The sequence below is a fragment of the Triturus cristatus genome, chromosome 3_2, assembly GCF_964204655.1.
Source record: "Triturus cristatus chromosome 3_2, aTriCri1.1, whole genome shotgun sequence".
In the NCBI taxonomy this organism is placed as follows: domain Eukaryota; kingdom Metazoa; phylum Chordata; class Amphibia; order Caudata; family Salamandridae; genus Triturus; species Triturus cristatus.
In genome coordinates this window covers 922,716,469-922,742,382 of record NC_140584.1, presented here as the reverse complement: position 1 = coordinate 922,742,382, position 25,914 = coordinate 922,716,469, and the positions used below count along the sequence as shown (strand labels likewise).

General features: G+C 47.9%; 1 protein-coding gene across 1 annotated transcript; it reads left to right on the top strand.

Annotated features, from left to right (window-relative positions):
* The first annotated feature begins 348 nt into the window (after positions 1 to 348).
* On the top strand, positions 349 to 19,666 carry LOC146858803 (uncharacterized). The gene is made up of 2 exons (XM_085647125.1): positions 349 to 2,206; positions 18,729 to 19,666. The coding sequence occupies exons 1-2, from the start codon at positions 349 to 351 to the stop codon at positions 19,664 to 19,666; spliced, it is 2,796 nt and encodes a 931-aa protein (XP_085503251.1).
* The last annotated feature ends 6,248 nt before the right edge of the window (positions 19,667 to 25,914 follow it).

Sequence of the window (25,914 nt, the reverse complement as noted above, 5' to 3'; positions counted from 1 at the left end):
GTATTATTGGCCTGTGTAGCGCAACTCCGTTGCTTCTGTTTCTTCGCGCTCTCACGCGCGTATAAATCTTTCAGTTTTCGTTTCCCCCCGCGCCCTGCACGCTTTGCCTGCCCCTTGCGCGCCTCTCTCACCGGTCCCCGCCTCACCTGTGGCGCAGCGCTTCAGACCGGCTCCTCAGCTCGACGCGCAGTTACCGGCTCCTCTCCACGCTTCGTTTCTTCCTTCCCTCAGCCATATTTCACACGCCCCTAAGGGGAGGGGTTTTCTATTTTCATACGCCCACTCCTTTTTTCCTCTCATTAACCCTTTCTGGTCAGGTTTTGAGCAGACTCTCTGTCTTTGCTCACAATGCAGGTTTCTAATGAGCCTCATGACAATGAAGGGGACGAGTTCAAAGAGGATTTGAGCTCTTTTATTAATTCCTCAGTGGAGACTGCTGTCGAAGCTTCTATGAAGCGTTTTTCTAAGTCTATGGAGAACTCTCTCTTAAGTGTCATGACCAAAGCAATGGCCCAATCTGCGGGGGATAGCAGAAAACTTACAGTGGTACACTCCAAGGTTTCTTCTTTGGCGTCAAAAGTGGTTGGTGAGTCTTCCTCACATATGACAGAGGACTTGGTTCCTCCCAGGCCTCCTATTCAGGAGGGGTTAAAAAGTGTAGCTGGTAAACGTAAGGCTAAGTCTAACAACCCGGAGGTACCACAAAAATTGGTCATTTCAACAATTTATGACACAGATGACGATATGGGTGACGCCACTGACCTTGATGATATTTTTGATATTGTAAATCCTTCTTCCCCTCCTAAGAAATTAAAACTGGACGCCTTTGCATCGGAACCGGTGCTGGATCCTGACGGTACCCCTCTTTTTGACCCTGCATCGATCAGACACCCTAATTCTACCGAATGGTTCCCTATTGACCATGTCGGGGAGTATATAACCTCCAGACTTCGTCTCCCTTTAGACAAAACTGTCCGGGCTAAATTGAAGTCCGAGTGTCCCAAGCCCTCTCTCCCTTCTCACATAACTTCTACCCCTGCCATTGATCAACCTCTCCTCACTTTCTTCTCGAAGTTTGGCAAGGATCCGCGCAAAGGCGTGGACAAAGCTTGGTCCTCCTGCCAAGACAAACTGCTTGATTTGGTGGGGCCACTGGCCCGCATATTTGATTTAGCTGAAACAGCTCGCCTGGATGGCTCGGACCTTAATCCAGAGGAGATTTCACTGTGGGTCCAACGCGCTTTTTGTCTCCTGGGCAATACTAATGCGGCCTTGACTCATGAGCGCCGCAAAGGTCTCTTAATAAAGTTAGATCCCAAGCTTGCCAACCTTGCCCCCCTCGATCCTGGTGTCAAGGCTGATGGTCTTCTCTTTGGAGATTCGTTAGTAAAAGACTTAAATCGGTTCGTCACCACCTTTGCCTCCTTGGACAAGGCGCAGCAATCCATCAAGAAGGTCTTTCCTTCTCGGGTTTTTGGCAGGGCCGGAAGAGGCAGGAGCCGCTCTACCGGCCGTGGTTTCCAGTCCCAAGGCTCCCGTGGTACCTTCAACTCCAATCAACAGGATTTCAAGCCCCAATTTTACCCCCAAAGAGGTCGAGGTTACAGGGGCAGGGGCCAACGTGGCTTCCGCCACAACAACAACAATTCCCAACAAGGTGAGTGCAGTTATTCCTGTGGGGGGTCGTCTAGCCCTTTTCCTGCACAGATGGCAGTCTCTCACTGCAGATCCATGGGTTCTCGACACAGTCCAAGGTTATCGTATCGAGCTTTACGCTCCTCCTTTTCAACATGTTCTTCCTTCTCCTCTAGTGTTCTCAACCGAAATGTCCCTGCTAGTCACCTCGGAAATACAGGCACTTCTTTCCAAAAGAGCTATTCTAGTTTCCCCCTTCGATCCCTCAGGCTTCCTCAGCACGCTTTTTCTCGTTCAAAAGAAGAACAAGAAGATGAGACCGGTGATCAATCTCAGATTCTTCAATCAGTTCGTGGTTTATCGTCACTTCAAAATGGAGACGATCCTTCACTTACGAGACACTTTGCGTCTCAACGATTGGATGGTCCGCATAGATCTCCAAGACGCTTATCTATCTATTCCTATTCACGAATCACACACAAAGTTCCTCCAATTTCAATGGCAAAACGTCACTTATCGTTTTCAATCTCTGCCCTTCGGACTTTCTTCAGCACCCTGGTGCTTCACAAAGGTAATGAGACCTGTCGTAGCTTACCTACGATCTCTAGGGATAAGACTCATCATTTATCTCGACGACATTCTCCTCATGAATCTAGACAAATCGGCACTATTGAACGATCTCAACACTACACGTTCTCTTCTTCTCGAGTTAGGTTTTCTCCTCAATCTAGAAAAGTCTTCTCTCATCCCGACTCAGAGCATGGAGTTTCTAGGCTTCCGTGTAGACTCCCCCCTGGCTTCCCTCTTTCTTCCTCAATCCAAGATCTCCACGATTCAAACGGAGATTTCCCAGGCTCTGCGCCGTCCACTCATTTCTCTCAGAACTCTGGCGAGATTAGTCGGACTTTTATCGGCCTCCATTCAGGCTATCTTCCCAGGCCCCCTCCATTATCGCGCTCTTCAGCGCCTAAAGATCAGGCATCTTCGGCAAGGTCTCGCTTATTCCGATCAAATAGAGTTAGATCTCGAATCTCACCTGGAACTGCAATGGTGGTTAAACCATTTGGAGGCCTGGAACGGCCGAACCATCTTCGCTTCCGCCCCAGATCTTGTATTAGAATCCGATGCAAGTCTGACGGGTTGGGGCGCCCGTTGTGGACCAATATCGACTGGCGGTACATGGTCAAAAGAGGAGTCCAAATTGCACATCAACTGTTTAGAGATGCTTGCAGGTTCCTTTGCAATCCAGAGCCTAGCAAAAGACAGAGTAAGCTGTACCATCCTCCTACGCATGGACAATGTTTCTGCGGTTCGTTATATAAACCATCTCGGTGGCACGAAATCAAAGGCTCTGGCAGATCTAGCAAAAAGCCTTTGGGAGTTTTGCCTTTCCAACAGACTATCGCTCTCCGCGGAATATCTCCCAGGAGATCTCAACGCTGTGGCCGATTGGCATTCTCGCTTCCTCCGGGATTCCAGCGACTGGAAGCTTCTTCCCTCCGTGTTTCTCTCCCTCTCTCAGTTGTGGGGTCCTTTCTCAATAGACCTCTTTGCTTCCCGTCTCAATTCCCAGTTGCCTCATTTCTTCAGTTGGCGTCCGGATCCTTTGGCTCTAGCGACCGATGCCTTCCTCCAAGATTGGTCCCTTCACCTCAATTATGCCTTTCCTCCTTTTCTGTTGATCAACAGGGTCTTATCGCAGGTGCGTCGCCAGATGACATCTCTGGTAATAGTGGTTCCCTTTTGGCAGTCCCAGATTTGGTTCCCGTCTCTCCTGGAATTGGCGGTAGACTTCCCCGTCCTTCTTTCTCCTTTCCCCAATCTTCTCTCGGATCCTCAGGGCAACCCCCATCCTTTAATGGTCAACCAGTCTCTGACGTTGTCCGCCTGGAAAATTTCCAGCCTTCCTCTTCTGATTTCGTCATTTCACAGGAAGCTTCAGTCTTTATTAGTCGAGCATGGGCCCCTGGCACCTCCAAGGCTTACAAGTCCGCCTGGTCTCTTTGGTCAAGCTGGTGTCTGCAGAAATCTGTCGATCCCGTTTCAGCCTCTTTAAACTTTATGGTTAACTTCTTAGCCTCTGAGGCTAGCTCGGGTAAATCCTATCGTACCATCAATCTCTATAGATCTGCCATTTCACTCAATCATTCCCACATTGATGGAAAACCTGCGGGGGCGCATCCCTTGGTATGCAGACTTCTAAGAGGAATTCGTTTTTCAAAACCTCCTTTGGCTAAGTATTCTAGTTTATGGGATGTCAATTTGGTTTTGCAATTGTTTTCTACCTGGCCTGATAACTCTGCTCTTTCATTAAAAATGATCTCAGCCAAACTTACTATGTTATTATGTTTAATTTCCATTAAACGAGTATCTGATGTGAAAGCCTTAGATGTTTCTTCTAGACAATTTACTCCTACCGGTGTAATGTTTCATGTTCATAAACGTACCAAGACCAATTTACAGTCTGTGTTCTACCCCTATTTTCCCTCCAATCCCAAATTGTGTGTAGGCCAATGTTTAAAAGTTTATGAAAGTAAGACCTCTGCTCTCAGGACTTCCTCCAGCTCCCAACTCCTTATTTCCTTTCGTAAACCCTTTCATCCTGTTTCTGCTGCTACCTTGGCCCGTTGGGTTCGTTGGGTCATGTCCCTGGCAGGTATTGACGTCTCCGTTTTCGGAGCTCATTCCACTAGAGGAGCCATGGCTTCTAAAGCCTTTTGGGCTGGCTCCCGTCTGGAGGATATCCTGAAGTCAGCAGATTGGTCTAATGATTCAGTGTTCCGTACATTTTATTGCAAACCTGTTCTTACTGCTTCTTCTATGGTGGTTGATATGCTTTAAACAAGCATAATAGGAGCCTCCGGTCTTGCCATAAAATGTAGATTTTCCTAATAATTTATGACGGAAAGTCCTAATTTTATTAAAGACACGGAGGCGAGTATTATCCCGCCACAACACTTCTAACTGGTGTTCTCCCTCCCCACAGGAACTCCAGCGCTGCCACCGGCATCATCCTGAGGTCCTCATGGATTCTATCAAGATCATTCCTTCTGATACGGCACCTTCTGTTCTTGGACTGGATCTTCTCTCCGACTCTCCTCTGGTGGTCTTCGGAAAAGAACTTTTTACGTGGACTTTGACCTTTTGCATTTTGTTCTCTGTTTCTCCTTTATTTTTCCATACTCTATGATTGCTCGCATAAGAAAAGAGGGCTGTTTGCAGTCACGATACACCTTATACTGCTATCTATGTTGTGATTGGTCAGTATTTGCTTCTTTGTTTCCCATTGGCTGGTAGTTGTTTCTCCAAGCCTTCTGGGAAGAGTAGTTTTATCTTGCTGCTATTGGAATAAAGCAAGAAAAGAAAGCATAATACTCGCCTCCGTGTCTTTAATAAAATTAGGACTTTCCGTCATAAATTATTAGGAAAATCTACATTCTTGCTGCTAATGTTCGTTTTTAAATACTATTGAGCCATTTTTTAAAAAAAATTACAAATTGATTCCGTAAAACTACTTTTAGCTGTGAAATACTGTGTGTTCTTATCCTACGGGGGAAATCTGTGTTGCTATGTTACATCGTGGTGGGGCTTTTTAATGAACATAGGGGGAATTTGATCCTATCATAGTCCAGCTTCCGGACCGTCACCACCTTCCTTTTGACGGCGCGATCTAGTTGTTCTTTCAAGCTAGCCTTATTTAGACGCGAAGCTGCGCGAGCCCTAAGACTGATGAACGTTACGCTCTGCGTTGCTGCACTGTATTGCTGCTAATTATTTCATTCTTGCTGCTAATGTTCGTTTTTAAATACTATTGAGGCGATTTTTTAAAAAAAAACTTACAAATTAATTCCGTAAAACTACTTTTAGCTGTTAAATGCTGTGTTTTCTTATCCTATGTGTGAGAAGTTGGCCTGGTATATGATGCTCACTAGTTAAAGTGATCACCTTGTACCATGCCAAGCAACCCTTATGGTGTGGTTGTAAGTCAACCTTTTCGGACTAGCTGCCCTAGTGGTAGCGTAGGCTAAGCAGTCTTTGAGGCTAAACTCGTGATGCGTGTTAAGCAAGCTGTTTTACCAATAGTAACCCCCCTTTATACCAATGAAAGGACACCACACAGATATATATTCAAAATATATATGTATTTATTTCTCAAAGTAACCCCTAGTCTCTTTATGAGCACAGGAGCACAAATCGTCAAACAAGATTACAGTAGAATACACAGAAGTTGCACTTTATATGGATAGGCCCTGGTGGCCACTCAAACCATATACTAAAATAGTGGTATAAGTACCACGAACAGAAAAGGGAAAAGGCCTAGGGCCTCTAGAATCGCTGGGCCTACAAGGAGCTAACGTCAGTTAGTGACCAGGAGGTCCACGGGTGGCGTGTGCAGAGCAAATAGTCACACGCGTGCTCCCATAGGTTTCAATGGGTGCGTAAAAAGTACAAAGTTACTGCAAAAGGAATCTTCCGGATGACCTAGGAACTTAAGATTTGGAACACAGGCACTAGAGATGTAATACTACACTTGGGCACAGGAGTGCCAGCTTTACCTCACCCACAGGAAGCGGGTGCATAGGCCTCGAAGTGCGTCGGGTTTCTTCTATCTGTTCCGTGGGGCCTGGGACAAAGATGCTGCAGGCGGTCGGTCGGGAAGAGATGTAGTGGATCCAAGAGTGGATCGGAGATGTTGAAGACCTGTAAGCAGAGGGGACAGTGTTCACAGTCACTAGCCAGTGACCAGCGTGGCACCAGGTGGGTACCAGGCGATGTCGGGTGCAAACAGGTGATGAGGGGTAGCTTGTCTCCGCAGCCACGTGGTCCCTGGAGGTCGACGACGTCCAGGAGTCGGCTCACGAGCTGTCCCACGCAGGCTCTCGCTGTCGGCGGTGTCGGCGACTTGATCGAAGCAAACAAGCCTTGGCAAAAGCAATTGCAGGAGGATTCGGAAATCAGCTGTTGGTTCTGACCAGCAAGGTCAGAGGGATTGCTCCTTTGGAGGGGAGCAAGGGCCAGTCTGGAGCAACCAGACCAGCGGTGTTTGTCGGAGATTTCGTCGCCAAGATGGCCACTAGCCAGCGGGCCAGCAACCGGTTAGGCGCGTCGAGTGGCAAAATGCAGAAGGGCCCCACGCAGATCGTGGAGATGCTGGAGGGCTCACCTTTGGTGCAGACGCTGCTCGAGGGTTGGGCTTCTCAGGACCCAAAGCACAACTTGGAGGGAGCCTCGGTTGTTGCACTGGTCAGCTTGTCGTAGTCGTTCCAAGTTGGCTGGCTCCACGTGTCTCGGTGCCTCCACGGGTCTCCTCTTTGCAGGGACTGTGGATCGGGCGGTGAGAGGTCTGGAGGTCCAGGTCTTGTCAGTCTCTGGGCTCGGGCTCCGGCGGGAGGCGGCGGCAAAGCAGACGGTGATTCGCTGGATGGTGCTTGCGTTAGCAAGGTGGTCACTCCCTGACCACAGGGGAGATTTTCTTCAGTCTTCTGTGCAGCAGAATGTCGAAGTTCCCGTCTTCTTCTTAGTTTCAAGTTGATTCCAGGATGTCTGAAGTCTTAGGACACAGCTCCTACCTTTAAGCGGATTCTAGGGGCCGGACTACCTGCTAGGTCCCTCCCTATGGGTGGGACCAGGAAGGGGGGTGGTTACACCCCCAATCCTTTGTCCAGCTCGCCCCAGGCCCGGGACTGGTGTGCCCCAGGACCGGTTTGAACTGGCATATGCACCGAGGCTCCTTGTGAGCCACAGGCATGTCTGGTTTCTTTCAAGCCCTACCTGACCAATACACAAAATCCTGTCTGGGGTGGTGCACGCACCTCCCCTGGCAGGAAACCCTTTGTCCACACCTCCCAAGCTGGAAGGACTCCCAGCAGCAGGAGGGCGGACTTGTGTCTGTGGTGGCAGCATCCATTTTGTGGAGCTGAGGCTATGTCTGATTTTACCCGGGTTTCAGGTACTGTACATGTCGTGTCCCTCTAGAAGGGTGGAATGCTAACCCCGTCGCCAGAATTGGCGAGGGGTTAGTATTCCAATTCGTATGACACCTTACTCGACATGTTTTGATAAAGCCAAACCAAAGATAGCATTTAACCGCGAGGTTCATAATGCACTTAAGAGTATATGGTATGACGATATCTGGAAACAGTAGAAGGAAGTTGTTCCGACCACTGCAGACAGGCTCAGCTCATGCCAGAGCACCATCTCACATGGAACCAAGCACTCTGCCTTCAGGATTGTTAAGGCCTGCTATAGGAGTGACTTATAGGTTACCAGGTGTCCCATTTAAGGTTAGGTATAGGTATACTACACCTAAGTAAGAGGTGATTACACCAACTTACCCCAGCTGAGTGATCAGCCAGTTGTGTCAGATTGTTAGGCCAAGCCTGGGGTGGCATAATACATGCTGCAGCCCCTGGCAGGCCTTGGGTACACCAATGCCCTGGGTACCTAGTGTACACTGGTACAGGGGCTGACAGGGTGATCCACTTCCAATTGGTTATGCACCTAGGGTGCATAGTTTTAATTTAGTAGAGAGAACAGCAGGCTGGGGGTCTGATTGGCAGGCCCACAGCCTCAATATGTCAAAAACCAGTGAAGCAAAAAGCAAAAATTTGGGGTGACCATAGGATAGCAGACCCTACTCTCCTACACAACCCCCCCCCAAACGCTGGGACATTAAACTAGCCTTGACCAGTCTCGTCTTCATGTCCTAAGTGGAAGTACCTGGAGAGACCATCTGCATTCCCATGGTCAGTACCTGGCCGGTGCTCCACTGTAAAGTCCATCCCCTGTAGGGAAATGGACCACCTAAGCAGTTTGGGGTTTTCACCCTTCATCTGATTTAGCCACAAGAGGGGCTTATGGTCGGTCTGAATCTTGAAGTGAGTGCCAAACAAGTATGGCCTCAGCTTCTTCAGGGCCCACACCACAGCAAAGGCCTCCCTCTCAATAGCTGACCAATTCTTCTCTCTGGGGGTCAACCTTCTGCTAATAAAAGCAATGGGTTGGTCTTGACCATCTACATTAAGTTGTGACAGCACAGCTCCCACACCCAACTCAGAAGCATCTGTTTGGACAATAAACTCTTTGGAGTAGTCAGGACTTTTCAGGATAGGTGCAGAGCACATGGCCTCCTTCAGGTCATCAAATGCCTTTTGACAGCTTACTGTCCACTGAACCTTTTTGGGCATCTTCTTGGATGTCAGATCATTAAGAGGAGTCACAATGGACCCATAGTTCTTAACAAACTTCCTGTAATACCCAGTCAAGCCCAAGAAAGCTCGAACTTGAGTCTGGGTGGTTGGAGGGGACCAATCCTTGATGGACTGTATCTTACTCTCCAGTGGTTGAACTTGGCCCCCACCTACAAGGTGGCCCAAATACACAACCTTACTCTGCCCTATCTGGCACTTAGTAGCCTTGATAGTGAGGCCTGCCCTTTGCAGAGCCTCAAGAGCCTTCTTCAGGTGGATCAGGTGATCCTCCCAGGTGGAACTAAAGACAGCAATGTCATCAAGATATGCTGCGCAAAAGTCATCCAACCCAGTAAGGACTTGGTTCACCAGCCTTTGGAAGGTGGCAGGTGCATTCTTCAGACCAAAGGGCATCACCACAAACTGATAATGCCCACCTGGGGTTGAGAATGCTGTTTTGGCCTTAGACTCCTCAGCTAACCTGATTTGCCAATAGCCAGCTGTCAAGTCAAATGTGCTCAAAAACTTTGCAGAAGCTAGTTTGTCTATGAGCTCATCTGCCCTTGGAATAGGGTGTGCATCTGTCCTGGTGACAGCATTGAGTCCTCTGTAGTCCACACAGAACCTCATCTCTCTCTTGCCATCTTTGGTGTGAGGTTTGGGGACCAGAACCACTGGGCTAGCCCAGGGGCTCTCTGAGGGTTCAATGACACCTAATTCCAGCATTTTATGTACCTCAGCCTTTATACAGTCCCTGACGTGGTCAGGTTGTCTGTAAAGTTTGTTCTTTACAGGCAGACTGTCACCAGTGTCCACAACATGGGTACACCAGTCAGTTTGACTAGGTATCAAGGAAAACATATGTGAAAATGATTGTAGAACCTGTCTACATTCAGTCTGCTGATGGGCAGTGAGGTTGCCTCCAAGGGTCACTCCTTCAACTGAGCCATCTTCAGGGTTCTGAGACAACAGGTCTGGGAGAGGGTCACTCTCTTCCTCCTGTCCCTCATCTGTAGCCATGAGCAAGCCCATGTCTGCCCTGTCAACATATGCTTTAAGCCTGTTAACATGGAGTACCCTGTGGGGACTCCTGGGAGTTCCTAGGTCCACCAAGTAGGTGACCTCTCCCTTCTTTTCCAGGATTGTATGGGGTCCAGACCATTTGTCTTGGAGTGCTGCTGGGGCCACTGGCTCCAACACCCATACCTTCTGTCCTGGCTGATACTCAACCAAGACAGCCTTTTGGTCATGCCAAGCTTTCTGTAAGGCCTGGCTTGCCTCAAGGTTTTTAGATGCCTTCTCCATATACTCAGCCATCCTGGAGCGGAGACCAAGTACATAGTCCACTATGTCTAGCTTAGGCTTTTTGAGAGGTAACTCCCATCCTTCCTTCACCAAACACAGTGGGCCTCTCACAGGGTGCCCAAACAACAATTCAAAGGGGCTGTAGCCAACTCCTTTTTGTGGGACCTCTCTGTAAGCAAACAGAAGGCAGGGTAGAAGGATATCCCATCTTCGCCTGAGCTTTTCAGGTAATCCTTTGATCATACCCTTTAGGGTCTTGTTGAATCTCTCAACAAGCCCATTGCATTGTGGGTGATAAGGGGTGGTGAACTTGTAGTTGACACCACATTCCTTCCACATAGCTGTCAAGTATCCTGACATAAAGTTGGTACCTCTGTCAGATACTACCTCCTTAGGAAACCCCACTCTGGAGAATACTCCCAGCAGGGCCCTGGCCACAACAGGAGCTGTAGTGGTCCTAAGGGGAATTGCCTCTGGATACCTGGTGGCATGATCCACTACCACCAGTATAAATCTGTGCCCAGATGCAGTGGGAGGATCCATGGGACCCACTATGTCTATTCCCACTCTTTCAAAGGGGACCCCCACCACAGGTAGTGGTATTAGGGGGGCCTTTGTTGTGCCACCTGATTTGCCACTGGCTTGGCAGGTAACACAGGAGCGACAAAACTCCTTTGTATCTTCATTCATATGAGGCCAGTGAAAGTGAGGGACAAGCCTGTCCCAAGTCTTGTTCTGGCCTAAGTGTCCTGCTAAAGGAATGTCATGGGCCAAGGTAAGAAGGAAGCCCCTAAATTGCAGAGGTATGACCAACCTCCTGGTTGCACCAGGCTTGGGGTCTCTAGCCTCTGAATAAAGGAGCCCTTCATCCCAATACACTTTATGGGTACCTTGAGCATTCCCAGCAGCCTCAGCAGCAGCCAGCTGTCTGAGGGGTTCAAGAGAGGGACAGGATAACTGAGCCTGCCTCAAGTCAGCCCTTGAAGGTCCCCCTGTCCCCAGAAACTCAACCTGATCAGGTTCAAGCTCTTCAGGGACAGTTCCTTCAGGGTCCTCTAGATCAGCTTCCTGGGAAGGCTGATCATCACTCTGAGGCAGGGGGGAAGGCACAGCCTTGACCCTCCTGTTCTTCTTCTTGGTAGGTGCTTGGTCCATTGTTCCAGGATCCAAGACCTGTGGTTCAGTGAGGCACTTTTTGGCCTGTGACCTGGTCACAGCAAGGACATGTGATGATATACCTAACATCTCTGCATGAGTCCTGTACTCCACTTCTGACCATAGAGAACTCTCTAGGTCATTGCCCAACAAACATTCTACTGGGAGGTCTGCACTAACCACAACCCTTTTGAGGCCAGTTACCCCTCCCCATGAGAAGTTAACAACTGCCACACTATGTGAAGTAGTGGCATTGCTGGCATTGGTCACCAGGTAGTTCTCACCTGGTATGTACTGTCCAGGATCCACAAAGCCTGGTGTCACCATAGTGACACTGGCACATGTGTCCCTGTAGGCTTGAGCCACTTTGTCATTAATTAAAGGAGTCTGTCTGTACTTGCCCAGGTTACTGGGGCTCACAGTCAGGGACAAATCAATGTCCCCATCACAGATCAAGACTGCCTGTGTAAGGGTTCTGTCTAAGTCAGAATCTCCTTCAGTTCCCATAGTGATTCCCACTACACCCTTTGTCTGGGGACCAACACTGCTAACAGTAGTACTGGGAGCAGGTGCCTTAGGGGCAACAGTGTTGGGGGCTCCACCCTTTTTGCAATCACTAGTCCAGTGAGTTGTATTTTTACAATGATTGCACCAGGGTTTCTTCTGACCTTCTTTCTTCTTCTTGGACTGTTGGGACCCACCCTCCTTAGCAGTAGTTTGGGGCCCTGTTGAAGACTTCTGGTCTTTAGGTTTCTGATCTCCACCCTTTTGGTCTGTTTTCTTCTGATCACCCCCTTGGCCCTGGTTCTGGTTCTTTTGCTTAACCCTGGTTCTGACCCATTTGTCTGCCTTCTTTCCCAATTCTTGGGGAGAGGTCAGATCAGAGTCAACCAAGTGTTGATGCAGTTGCTGGTTTTGACAGTTATTTAAAATCTGTTCTCTCATCATCAAATTATACAATCCTGTAAAATCAGATACCTTACTTCCCAGCAACCAACCCTCCAAAGCCTTAGTGGCACATTCAATGTATTCAGACCAGTCCTGAGTCTGTGTCTTTTGGGTGTCTCTGAACATTAACCTGTACTGTTCAGTGGTTAAGCCTAACCCATCTACCAGAACACTCTTCAGGACTCTGTAGTTTCTGACATCCTCTTCTCTAACAGTGAGGAGTCTGTCTCTGCCTCTTCCCTCAAAGGAGAGCCAGAGGATTGCTGCCCACTGGTCTTCAGGAACCTGCTGTACTTTGCAGGCTCTCTCAAGAGCAGTTATCCACTTGTGGATGTCATCCCCACTTTTGTAGGGGGGCACAACCTTAGACAGGTTTCTATTGTCGAAAACCCTATCTTTGTCCTTAGGGACAATGCTGCCACCAGTGGGTATAGACCCACTCTCTTTATGCTGTCTAGCCTTGCTAAGTTTCTCTTCCATCAGGGCTACTTCTAGCTCCTGCTTCCTGATCCTCAGCTGAGCCTCTTGCATCTTGGCCTCATGTTCCCTCCTCTGAGGGGTGGTCATCCTTCTCCTGGAGTGACCTTGAGAGCCTCTAGAGCCATGGGAAGCATGGGAGTCACCTGAGCGATTCCTTTGCCTTCCAAGCCCTGTGTTAAGTCCACTGGGGAGATCCAGTGGGTTGAACCCACTGTCAGTCCCCAATAGCCTTGGTTTAGCTGGGCCAAGTATAATACTTGGCACTGGGCTAGTTCTCCCTTCATCCTCACTACTGTCAGTATCCTTTTCACTCTCATCCTCTGTGGTAGGCATCCCATCTAAGGGGTGACTATTGGAACTGGGTACCTCTGTAGTATCTTCAGAAGGGGGGCCTCCTGTTCCTGACCCTAAGGGGGCTAACTGGGAAGCTTTCTTGAGTGCTCTCTGATTCTCATCATTCTGTAAGAGCTCTCTGAGCTCAGCAGAGTTTGGGTTCTTGGGCTGTTTAAGGCCTCTAAGAGTTGCCAAATGCCTGAGCTCATTCTGATTAAGGGTAGCATAGATGGATGGTGCCCTCGGGGGGTCACTCTCAACAGAGATGGGTACAGTGGACCCCTCTGCCCCAGCCATTGCTCTTAAGTGTGGGTGGATGTGTTGCAATCTACCTACACTTGGGTTTACCTACTAAACCTATCTAGTAGTTGTAGTCAGGGTGTGCTACTCCCTTTGCTCTACAACAACTAAGTTCAGTAGAACTTAAGTATATCTAATCCTGTTTTATATGTACCTACAGGTACCTATGTGATCTTTCAATTGGTAACCAAGAGATTACAATGGTAAAACACAGCAAGCTCAAATCCAACCGCTGCTCACCAATGTGAGAAGTTGGCCTGGTATATGATGCTCACTAGTTAAAGTGATCACCTTGTACCATGCCAAGCAACCCTTATGGTGTGGTTGTAAGTCAACCTTTTCGGACTAGCTGCCCTAGTGGTAGCGTAGGCTAAGCAGTCTTTGAGGCTAAACTCGTGATGCGTGTTAAGCAAGCTGTTTTACCAATAGTAACCCCCCTTTATACCAATGAAAGGACACCACACAGATATATATTCAAAATATATATGTATTTATTTCTCAAAGTAACCCCTAGTCTCTTTATGAGCACAGGAGCACAAATCGTCAAACAAGATTACAGTAGAATACACAGAAGTTGCACTTTATATGGATAGGCCCTGGTGGCCACTCAAACCATATACTAAAATAGTGGTATAAGTACCACGAACAGAAAAGGGAAAAGGCCTAGGGCCTCTAGAATCGCTGGGCCTACAAGGAGCTAACGTCAGTTAGTGACCAGGAGGTCCACGGGTGGCGTGTGCAGAGCAAATAGTCACACGCGTGCTCCCATAGGTTTCAATGGGTGCGTAAAAAGTACAAAGTTACTGCAAAAGGAATCTTCCGGATGACCTAGGAACTTAAGATTTGGAACACAGGCACTAGAGATGTAATACTACACTTGGGCACAGGAGTGCCAGCTTTACCTCACCCACAGGAAGCGGGTGCATAGGCCTCGAAGTGCGTCGGGTTTCTTCTATCTGTTCCGTGGGGCCTGGGACAAAGATGCTGCAGGCGGTCGGTCGGGAAGAGATGTAGTGGATCCAAGAGTGGATCGGAGATGTTGAAGACCTGTAAGCAGAGGGGACAGTGTTCACAGTCACTAGCCAGTGACCAGCGTGGCACCAGGTGGGTACCAGGCGATGTCGGGTGCAAACAGGTGATGAGGGGTAGCTTGTCTCCGCAGCCACGTGGTCCCTGGAGGTCGACGACGTCCAGGAGTCGGCTCACGAGCTGTCCCACGCAGGCTCTCGCTGTCGGCGGTGTCGGCGACTTGATCGAAGCAAACAAGCCTTGGCAAAAGCAATTGCAGGAGGATTCGGAAATCAGCTGTTGGTTCTGACCAGCAAGGTCAGAGGGATTGCTCCTTTGGAGGGGAGCAAGGGCCAGTCTGGAGCAACCAGACCAGCGGTGTTTGTCGGAGATTTCGTCGCCAAGATGGCCACTAGCCAGCGGGCCAGCAACCGGTTAGGCGCGTCGAGTGGCAAAATGCAGAAGGGCCCCACGCAGATCGTGGAGATGCTGGAGGGCTCACCTTTGGTGCAGACGCTGCTCGAGGGTTGGGCTTCTCAGGACCCAAAGCACAACTTGGAGGGAGCCTCGGTTGTTGCACTGGTCAGCTTGTCGTAGTCGTTCCAAGTTGGCTGGCTCCACGTGTCTCGGTGCCTCCACGGGTCTCCTCTTTGCAGGGACTGTGGATCGGGCGGTGAGAGGTCTGGAGGTCCAGGTCTTGTCAGTCTCTGGGCTCGGGCTCCGGCGGGAGGCGGCGGCAAAGCAGACGGTGATTCGCTGGATGGTGCTTGCGTTAGCAAGGTGGTCACTCCCTGACCACAGGGGAGATTTTCTTCAGTCTTCTGTGCAGCAGAATGTCGAAGTTCCCGTCTTCTTCTTAGTTTCAAGTTGATTCCAGGATGTCTGAAGTCTTAGGACACAGCTCCTACCTTTAAGCGGATTCTAGGGGCCGGACTACCTGCTAGGTCCCTCCCTATGGGTGGGACCAGGAAGGGGGGTGGTTACACCCCCAATCCTTTGTCCAGCTCGCCCCAGGCCCGGGACTGGTGTGCCCCAGGACCGGTTTGAACTGGCATATGCACCGAGGCTCCTTGTGAGCCACAGGCATGTCTGGTTTCTTTCAAGCCCTACCTGACCAATACACAAAATCCTGTCTGGGGTGGTGCACGCACCTCCCCTGGCAGGAAACCCTTTGTCCACACCTCCCAAGCTGGAAGGACTCCCAGCAGCAGGAGGGCGGACTTGTGTCTGTGGTGGCAGCATCCATTTTGTGGAGCTGAGGCTATGTCTGATTTTACCCGGGTTTCAGGTACTGTACATGTCGTGTCCCTCTAGAAGGGTGGAATGCTAACCCCGTCGCCAGAATTGGCGAGGGGTTAGTATTCCAATTCGTATGACACCTTACTCGACATGTTTTGATAAAGCCAAACCAAAGATAGCATTTAACCGCGAGGTTCATAATGCACTTAAGAGTATATGGTATGACGATATCTGGAAACAGTAGAAGGAAGTTGTTCCGACCACTGCAGACAGGCTCAGCTCATGCCAGAGCACCATCTCACATGGAACCAAGCACTCTGCCTTCAGGATTGTTAAGGCCTGCTATAGGAGTGACTTATAGGTTACCAGGTGTCCCATTTAAGGTTAGGTATAGGTATACTACACCTAAGTAAGAGGTGATTACACCAACTTACCCCAGCTGAGTGATCAGCCAGTTGTGTCAGATTGTTAGGCCAAGCCTGGGGTGGCATAATACATGCTGCAGCCCCTGGCAGGCCTTGGGTACACCAATGCCCTGGGTACCTAGTGTACACTGGTACAGGGGCTGACAGGGTGATCCACTTCCAATTGGTTATGCACCTAGGGTGCATAGTTTTAATTTAGTAGAGAGAACAGCAGGCTGGGGGTCTGATTGGCAGGCCCACAGCCTCAATATGTCAAAAACCAGTGAAGCAAAAAGCAAAAATTTGGGGTGACCATAGGATAGCAGACCCTACTCTCCTACACTATGGGAGGAAAACTGTGTTGCTATGTTACATCGTGTTGGGACTTTTTAATGAACATAGGGGGAATTCGATCCTATCATAGTCCAGCTTCCGGACCGTCACCGCCTTCCTTTTGACGGCGCGGTCTAGTTGTTCTTTCAAGCTGGCCTTATTTAAACGCGACGCGGCGCGAGCGCGCGAGCCCTGATACTGATGAACGTTACGCGCTGCGTTGCTGCACTGTCTTGCTGCTAATTATTTCATTCTTGCTGCTAATGTTCGTTTTAAAATAATATTGAGGCATTTATTTAAAAAAATGTACAAATTAATTCCGTAAAACTACTTTTAGCTGTGAAATACTGTGTGTTCTTATCCTACGGGGGGGAATCTGTGTTGCTATGTTACATCGTGGTGGGGCTTTTTAATGAACATAGGGGGAATTCGATCCTATCATAGTCCAGCTTCCGGACCGTCACCGCCTTCCTTTTGACGGCGCGGTCTAGTTGTTCTTTCAAGCTGGCCTTATTTAAACGCAACGCTGCACGAGCGCGCGAGCCCTGAAACTGATGAACGTTACCCTCTGCATTGCTGCACTGTCTTGCTGCTAATTATTTCATTCTTGCTGCTAATGTTCGTTTTTAAATACTATTGAGGCATTTTTTAAAAAAAAATTACAAATTGATTCCGTAAAACTACTTTTAGCTGTGAAATACTGTGTGTTCTTATCCTATGGGGGGAAAACTGTGTTGCTATGTTACATCGTGGTGGGGCTTTTTAATAAACATAGGGGGAATTCGATCCTATCATAGTCCAGCTTCCGGACCGTCACCGTCTTCCTTTTGACGGCGCGGTCTAGTTGTTCTTTCAAGCTGGCCTTATTTAAACGCGACGCTGCGCGAGCGCGCGAGCCCTGAAACTGATGGACGTTACGCTCTGCGTTGCTGCACTGTCTTGCTGCTAATTATTTCATTCTTGCTGCTAATGTTCGTTTTTAAATACTATTGAGGCATTTTTTTAAAAAAAATTACAAATTAATTCCGTAAAACTACTTTTAGCTGTGAAATACTGTGTGTTCTTATCCTACGGGGGGAAAACTGTGTTGCTATTGTTACATCGTGGTGGGGCTTTTTAATGAACATAGGGGGAATTCGATCCTATCATAGTCCAGCTTCCGGACCGTCACCGCCTTCCTTTTGACGTCGCGGTCTAGTTGTTCTTTCAAGCTGGCCTTATTTAAACGCAACGCTGCAGGAGCGTGCGAGCCCTGAAACTGATGAACGTTACGCTCTGCGTTGCTGCACTGTCTTGCTGCTAATTATTACATTCTTGCTGCTAATGTTCGTTTTTAAATACTATTGAGGCATTTTTTTAAAAAAAATTACAAATTGATTCCGTAAAACTACTTTTAGCTGTGAAATACTGTGTGTTCTTATTCTATGGGGGGGAAACTGTGTTGCTATGTTACATCGTGTTGGGACTTTTTAATGAACATAGGGGGAATTCGATCCTATCATAGTCCAGCTTCCGGACCGTCACCGCCTTCCTTTTGACGGCGCGGTCTAGTTGTTCTTTCAAGCTGGCCTTATTTAAACGCGACGCTGCGCGAGCCCTGAAACTGATAAATGTTACACTCTGCGTTGCTGCACTGTCTTGCTGCTACTTATTTCATTCTTGCTGCTAATGTTCGTTTTAAAATAATATTGAGGCATTTTTTTTTTAAATTTTACAAATTAATTCCGTAAAACTACTTTTAGCTGTGAAATACTGTGTGTTCTTATCCTGCGCGGGGAAAACTGTGTTGCTATGTTACATCGTGGTGGGGCATTTTAATGAACATAGGGGGAATTCGATCCTATGATAGTCCAGCTTCTGGACCGTCACCGCCTTCCTTTTGACAGCGCGTCCCGGAAGCGGCCGGGGCAGGACAGGCTGCCGAATTACTTGTGAAGCAGCGTGCCATTACCAAATACAGCGCGCGGGGTCTTCACGACATCCGCAGGTATGCACTGTGCCGCCCTCACCACCATGCCCCTGATAGTGAGTTGTTTTCTGGGTGTAGAGATTGCAGTTGGATGCCACAACTTGTTCTGGAGTCATCTAGGGATACTCTTTCTTCCACTCTGCAAAGGTCTGCGCAGGAATATAATGATAATCATTTAAAGATGTTCCTGCTAAACACGCGTTCCATGAGGAAACATGAGTTTCAGATCTATGACGTGTTAGCTGACCTTAATCCCGATGTGAATTTTTTTGACTGAAACATGGCTCACTGAAGCCTCTAACCCTACTATTGCCAACGCTATTCCGCCGGGGTATTTGATTATGAGGAAAGATCGCCCTTCTGGTAGGGGCGGCGGTTTAGCTATTATTTTTAAAAGTTCTTTTAACTGTACCTCTTTATCACTGCCAGATTTAGACGGTGCAGAAAGCCTGGGTTTTCACCTGAATGTTTCAGCCCATCAAACGATCGCGGGGGCTTTGATTTACCGGCCCCCTGGCCCGGCCAATACATTTCTTGAATCCATAAGTCAGGTGTCTGCTTTCATTGCGGCTAATCATAGCCAGTGTCTGGTTTTGGGCGATTTTAATATCCATATGGACAAGGCACAGGACTCTGATACCATACAACTGTATAAATCCCTGGATATTTTCAACCTTACCCCATACCTCAAACAAGCCACCCATGAAAAGGGACATACTCTAGATCAAGTTTTCTCCTCTATGAAGATCGTATTCGAGGCTCCACTTGCCTTAACGTGGTCAGATCATTACTTAATAAAGTTTTACATCAGGAAAGAGTTAAATAAAGCAGGGCCTACGGGTAAATCTCTCTCCCGCAGTAGTTTTAGACCTTTTCATCTGATGTCACCTGAGGCAATACAGAGTGCCTTACGCCTGTGTCCACTCCTGCTGAGCGGTCAGCCCGAACGGGATGTACTCGCCCTGGAAAGCTGGTTAAATCAGCAGGCTCAGATTCTGGCCCCTCCTAAGATGAAGGTAGAAAAACTCACTAGAGTTTCAGCGCCATGGTTTTCTACTACCTTAAAAACCAGTAAAAGCGCCTGCAAACACTTGGACCGGATATGGCGTAGACATTATAGTCCCTCAGACAAATCCACTTATAGCCAAGCCCTAAAGGATTACTATAAGAAAGTGCGAGAGGAGAAAAGATCGTTCGTGATGACAAAAATCGAACAGGCGGCCAACAAGAGTCGGGAACTCTTCACGATTGTGAAAGGTTTCTCATCTCCTTCCTCCATCAGATGCCCGTTCACTCCTTCCAGTGACTGGACTAAGCGGATGGCTAGTTTTTTCCATGGTAAATTTCTGAACATTCAAAACTCTTAAGACTAAACCTTGGGAAGATAAGGCAGCGGACTACAGGCGAGATGTAGGTCTTTTGCAGTTCCCTATTATTAGCCCAAATCAGTCCCTTTCTCTCATGAAAAGTCTCAAATCCGGTTCGCCCTCAGATCCTTGTCCCGCCAAAAATGTATCAGCCATTGCAGAAGTGATTAACCCCACTGTGAATACTATTTTAAGTTCTCTTCTGCAGGAGGTCCTTATGCCTCAAGCTTGGAAAAGTGCTAAAATTTTACCTCTCTTAAAAAAACCTAAGGCCGACCCCGATAATGTTAGCAATTATAGGCCGATTTCTCTTTTGCCCTTCTTCTCCAAAGTGTTGGAGAAATTTTTAAATGAACTTATTACAAATTTTTCTGAGGCAAATAACCTTTTTCACCCTAGCCAATCAGGCTTTAGAGCCAACTTCAGCACAGAAACTGCCCTGCTGGAGATGGCCGAGATGGTCAAAACCACGCTGGATAGGGGCGGTAGCGCAGTTCTGGTGTTGCTCGATCTCTCCGCGGCCTTCGATACCGTCCCTCACAAACTTTTATTGCAAAGGCTGGAGAAGGGCGGGTTTGGAGGCCTGGTTCTGAAATGGATGAGATCCTTTCTCAGTAATCGTTCCCAAATGGTGTGGACACCACCTTTTTCAGCTGAAATTCCTGCCTTGAATGTGGGGGTTCCGCAGCGATCTATCCTTAGTCCTACGCTATTTAATTTGTACATTGCCCCCCTCGCCCTTCTCGCTGAAAAACATGGAGCTAAAATAGTGTCATATGCGGACGACACTCAGTTGTTGTTCACCAGTGAGAAGGGTTCGGAGTTTGACGGGGACTGTATAAAAAACTGCCTCGGGGAGATTTTTGCATGGTTTAACGATAACCAGTTAAAATGTAACTCCGATAAATCGGAGATTATCTTTTTTAGCTCTCAAACGCATGAAGCTTGGCTTTCCTGGTGGCCACAGGATAGGTCTCCCCCACTTTCGGAAGTGACGATTGTGAAGAACCTGGGGGTCAAATTGGACTCTGCTCTCTCTATGAAGACGCAGGTCCAATCTGTCGCTGGCACCTGTTTTGGGATTTTGAAGATGTTGAAAAATTTTCTTCCACTTCTCCCAGTATCGAATCGTAAAACAGTGGTTCAGGCCCTGGTGTTATCAAGACTTGATTATGTTAATTCTCTGTACTTGGGTCTTCCCGAGTATCTACTGAATCGGCTACAAATCATACAGAATGTGGCTGCCAGGGCTATTTTTTTTAACTAAGCCCAGAACGCATACCTCACATCTGCTGTCTTCACTCCACTGGCTCCCGGTGAAAAAAAAGAATTTATTTTAAGGCCCTGGTTCTGGTTTTTAAGGCCCTCCATGGGATCGGGGCCCCGTACTTACGGGAAAGACTTCAGCCTTACACGCCTCAACGTTTTTTAAGATCCTCCTCCCAGTCACTGACCTTAATCCCAATATTCAGGCTTATGCGGGTTGGAGGAAAATCATTTCAGGTCATGACTTCTCGTCTCTGGAATGGCCTCCCCATCTCACCATGTCAAAATTCTAATCTTTTGACCATCAGACGAAACCTGAAGACGTGGCTTTTTCAGCTTTAGTTCTCCTTTTCTTCTATAGGGCGCCGACTAGGGGCGTCTTTTCGTTTGGTAGGTTGTCTGTGGTCTCCTGTAGCGCCGGGACACTCTTTGGAGTAGCCGTGCGCTGTACAAATCACGAATAACATAACATAACATGCTGTGTCTCTTAACTGAAAGTCTGGGCCCCCACTGTGTCTCAGTATTGCTTCCCAGGCGCCATCTTGGAGTCAGGCAAATGCTATCAACAGTTAGCTACTGCGTCGCAGCCCTTGCATGCACTTTTAGAGGGCAGAGTTTCAGCTCGACTCCCTCATACCCCAGGCATGTAGGCAAGACCTCTATTCAGTCACTCCGTGCCCCCACTGCTGGTAGGCTCTCATCGTATGGTCTCCATCTTAAAGTCAGGCAGGCTTCCTTGATCCCCTTGTGGACTCCGTTAAGTCATACCCCGGTGTCAGCAAATCGACTTGTGTGTGTGTGTATGGGAGAGGGGGAGTCGTTGGTGCTTCTTTGAGGATCAGTCCTCCGCCCCAGTCACTCTCTGCTGTTGCAGGGGGGACAAACGGGAGTCTCTGCAGCTCACGGGCCTTCCGTAACACTCGGAGTCCCTGCTGCCGCATACGCGTAGTGTTGCAGGGTAGAGGACCCCCGCCAGGCTCACACCCACCGCTCCGTCTTGCCTCCCGGGGGATCGTCAGTGCTCCACCGTCCCTCCAGATGCTGCAACGGGTCCTCCGAGTCGTTCCCGCAACTGGCCTTTCACCTACGCCCTCACTACGCCATCTTGATTCCACAGCGGCCATCCTCACTTCTGCAGCATATCCTCCGCAGAGCCGACCGCTCCGCTGACTCCCTCAATCGTTACGGGCCGAATCAGGTATTTGAGGTCGCTAGCGCTTTGGATGCGCTCTCCGTTTGGTATGGGTCTCTGGAGTGGATTACATCCACCTGGCCACGCCCCTCCATTTTTTTTTTTATCATTCTTCATCTCCTACAGCCAGCGATGCAGGCCTAGCATGCCACGTAGCCACCCTTGTATAAAATGTAAGGGCATGTTGCTTGGGAGCAGGAAAACCAGGTATAAGCACCATCTTACTTTATAGAGGTTGCAGCCAACTTACACAGCCCTTTTCTACCTGCACCACACATGTCTGCTGTTCACGCCAGAGTAAGAGTGCTTTGGGCCACATGTATCAATATTAGGAAATAGAGATTAGCTAATTATGATTTTCTGCAAATCTCAATTATGTAATCACTAGTCCTGATGTAAGAAACTCCATTACTATCATTTAGCAATTCCTAGGGGGATGCATCGACCTAACTCACAAATATTAATGAGGTAGTCCGCTATTTCTGACCCATTAGGAATCGCTAAATTCACTGTGATGGTGGTCTGATGGGGTCAGCAGAACACCATGTCTGCGATTGCTTTTAAATAATGCAATATATATATTTTTTAATGCAGCCCGTTTAAAAAAAATATATATATATATATAAAAAGTTTTCTTTTAAGTCTTAACGCGCAGGCAGTAGTCCGTGGGGACACTGCCTGCTCTGAAAACTTTTTGCACTACCATTCGCAAAGAGGAAGGGGTCTCTTGGGGATCCCTTCCCCTTTGCGAAGGGTTACCACCAACTTGAAGTTGGTGGCAAAATGCGAATGTTTTGCGACCGCATTTCAGTCGCAAAACATTCTTACAAGCTGCTGTGATTCAGTATTAGGAAGAGACGCCCTTAACACACCCCTAACACCAATCGGTAATAGAGTAACAAATAACAATTAGGGTTTAGTACATAGCAAAAGGCTTTTTTTCTGGTCGCAAACGGCCTGATTCTGCTAATTGGGCCGTTGGCGACCTTAAAAAAGGTACATATTGGTGGCCTTTCGTCCCTGCTCACATTTGTAATAATGTGCCTAGTTAAAAACTGGCACCCACTCGTGTGTTGGACAAATTAGATACAACATTAAATGGCACCGCCATGCCAATTAAGATCACTCAGGCACTTTATGTAAGTCGATATGCCAGGTTATTTGCTATTATACATGCATGTGATATTAATCACTAATTTCCAGACTACTGGGTAACATCAGTTGCTTTCACCCAATTGTAAATGTCTTGGTCACGGAGTAGCAGGACTTTAGTATGAATAAGGCCCCAAAAGGTAGTGCCCGAATCCTCAAACCGAGAGCCGGACTGAGAAAGTATACCAGCCCTGGCAATTAAGTCAGACTGGCGTGTGCTGGTGGGAAACACTGCTGCTGCTTTTTGTTTTGGGGGTTGATATTGCAGCACTGCTTCAAAACTGGCCCCCAGGAACAAAAACGTTTCCCACTGGCCCCCACCGTTCCGGCCCAATGGGAAAACGCCTGGTGCCTGCTACATCCAGTTCAGCCCTGCTGAAACCACACAACCATAGACACCTCTTCCTCTTAGGTGCAGCTCTTTTGCACATGTGAAATTTGGGCCGCCGGCAGAGATACTAGGTTGGTAACTGTTAACTGGGAGCCCATGCCTAATGAAGACAGAGTCGGACTATGTTAATTGGGTGCTGTTTGTAGGGGTCTATGGGGTATGGGTCAGCACTGATGCACATGTATAAAAAAACAGCCCTCAAGCCTCTTTAAGTTAATTTTTTAATTTGCAGAGATCTTTTAAGGTTTCATGGTGCTGGGTGGTAAAGTCACTGTAAACACCTGAATTCATTAAGAACTTGCGAATGACCAGGGGGCAGATGTATCAAAGGTTTTAACCCATTCTATGTCTATGGGAATATGTGTGGATACATAAGGGCCCAAGTCTTAAAGTTTTAAGGAAAAGAGATAGAGAGAGGATAGACCGGGAGGCAGTGAGTTTCAAAGAGGAGCCAGACTGAAAAAGCTATGTCCTCTTCGATGGACCTTATTGAATAAAGAGATAGCTAGCAAATATGAATAGGATATCAAGAGTTACACAGGAGTGGGCTGTGGACTTGTAGTGCATGAGTGTCATTGGTTCTTCAGTGGTGCCCCTGGTAAAACTGTTGTTTATCCACCTGCATACATTGTTGAGGGCTTCTCTATGCAGTGATCACCTGTAGCTTTGCGTCTCAGCAACCTGCTATTTAATATCAACACCAGTGCTTATTTTCAAGGACAGCCTTTCTTTGTGCTCCGGCACTGGGAAGGCTTTGCATCAGCGACTGGCTGTGCTTCTGCCGGCTGATTACCGCGGTAATATATTCACATGCACTTTTACTCGAGAAAACCTCAGTTCTGTCAAATCACATATTACGGAAGCACTGCTCTGTAAACTTGCAAATATAGGCCCTCACCCCAATTTTGCCCGGTATAGTTAGACGGTGCGAGCCAAGATTGAGTGCCACATAGCTAAATGATTAAACAAAAAAAATTATTTTCAAAATAAATACTGCAGTAGTCTCGTTACATTCATTCTTAGCTGGCAAAGACAATCGGTCTGGAGTTGGCTGCCAGCCTTTTGGCTATGTCAATGCTTATTTTGTATTGTCATTGCTTTTGTAAATCTTATTTATTAGGGAGCAGCTAGGTCTTTGCTAATATAAAACAAGCTCCATCGGAAGACCGCTTGAAATTTGGCCTCTGTTTTTGAACGCCAAGCAAACGTGACAAAATAAGAACAATAGTTTACGGCCTGTTTACAGAAAGCTAGTGGGGAGAGTTGTCTGCATTCCTCTTTCCTATAAAGGCTCTCACTTTGAAGTTAGCGAAAGCAGAGTACAACAAGCAGCTCCCTGGAGGAAGACAGACTGTAATTTCACCTCTGTCTTTGAATGCACAGTAAATGCAACATGATAAGAACAAAATGTAAAGGCCTGTTTACAGAGTTTGTGGAAGACTACAGTAAGGAATATGCTACTTACCAGTATGCATCTGTTCTTGGCATGTAGAGCTGCAGAGTTGTACACTTAGCATAGATCGCCATCTGGTGTTGGGCCCGGATGTTTGCAGTTTGTTTTTCTTCTTGGACAGTCTTTGGAAGTCACGAGTTTGGTGACTCCTCCTTCGGTCCGTACTGCGCATGGGCTTCGGCTCCATCCTCAGATTGTTTTTCGCCAACAGGGAAATGATGGAGCTTGGTAATCACAGTGAGAAACCCATGTGTGTAGTATCTAAATAAGATGTACTGGAACGGATACAGGTAGCCGGGGAGGCGGGTGGGCGTGTACAACTCCGCAGCTCTACATGCCAAGAACAGATGCATACTGGTAAGTAGCATATTCCGTTTGAGGCATATGAGCTGCAGATTGTACACTTAGCATAGATTATATAGCAGTACCCAACCCTAGCGGCGACCACCGGTATCCGTTGCAGTGGTTTGAAATAGTGTCTTTAGTACAGCCTGGCCCACTCTAGCTTGCTGCTTGGAATGCACATCTACACAGTAATGTTTTGTGAAGGTGTGCGGTGTAGACCATGTGGCTGCTTTGCAGATGTCATCTAAGGGTATATTCCCTAGAAAGGCCATAGAAGCCCCTAACTTTCTTGTAGAATGGGCTTTAGGCGGAACAGATAATGTTCTTTTAGCCTTTTGGTAGCAAATCTGTATGCATTTTACAATCCACCTAGCTATCCCTGATTTAGAAATGGGGTTGCCTTTATGTGGTGGAGAGAAGGAGACGAACAATTGTTTAGTCTTCCTGAA

What these genes read in the sequence shown, in the direction of transcription:
- LOC146858803 (XM_085647125.1), top strand. Translation starts at nt 349, where the DNA reads ATGCAGGTTTCTAATGAGCCTCATGACAATGAAGGGGACGAGTTCAAA. An exon ending in CACCCTGGTGCTTCACAAAG is followed by an intron (nt 2,207 to 18,728) that starts GTAATGAGACCT and finishes TATCACTGCCAG; the next exon opens with ATTTAGACGGTGCAGAAAGC.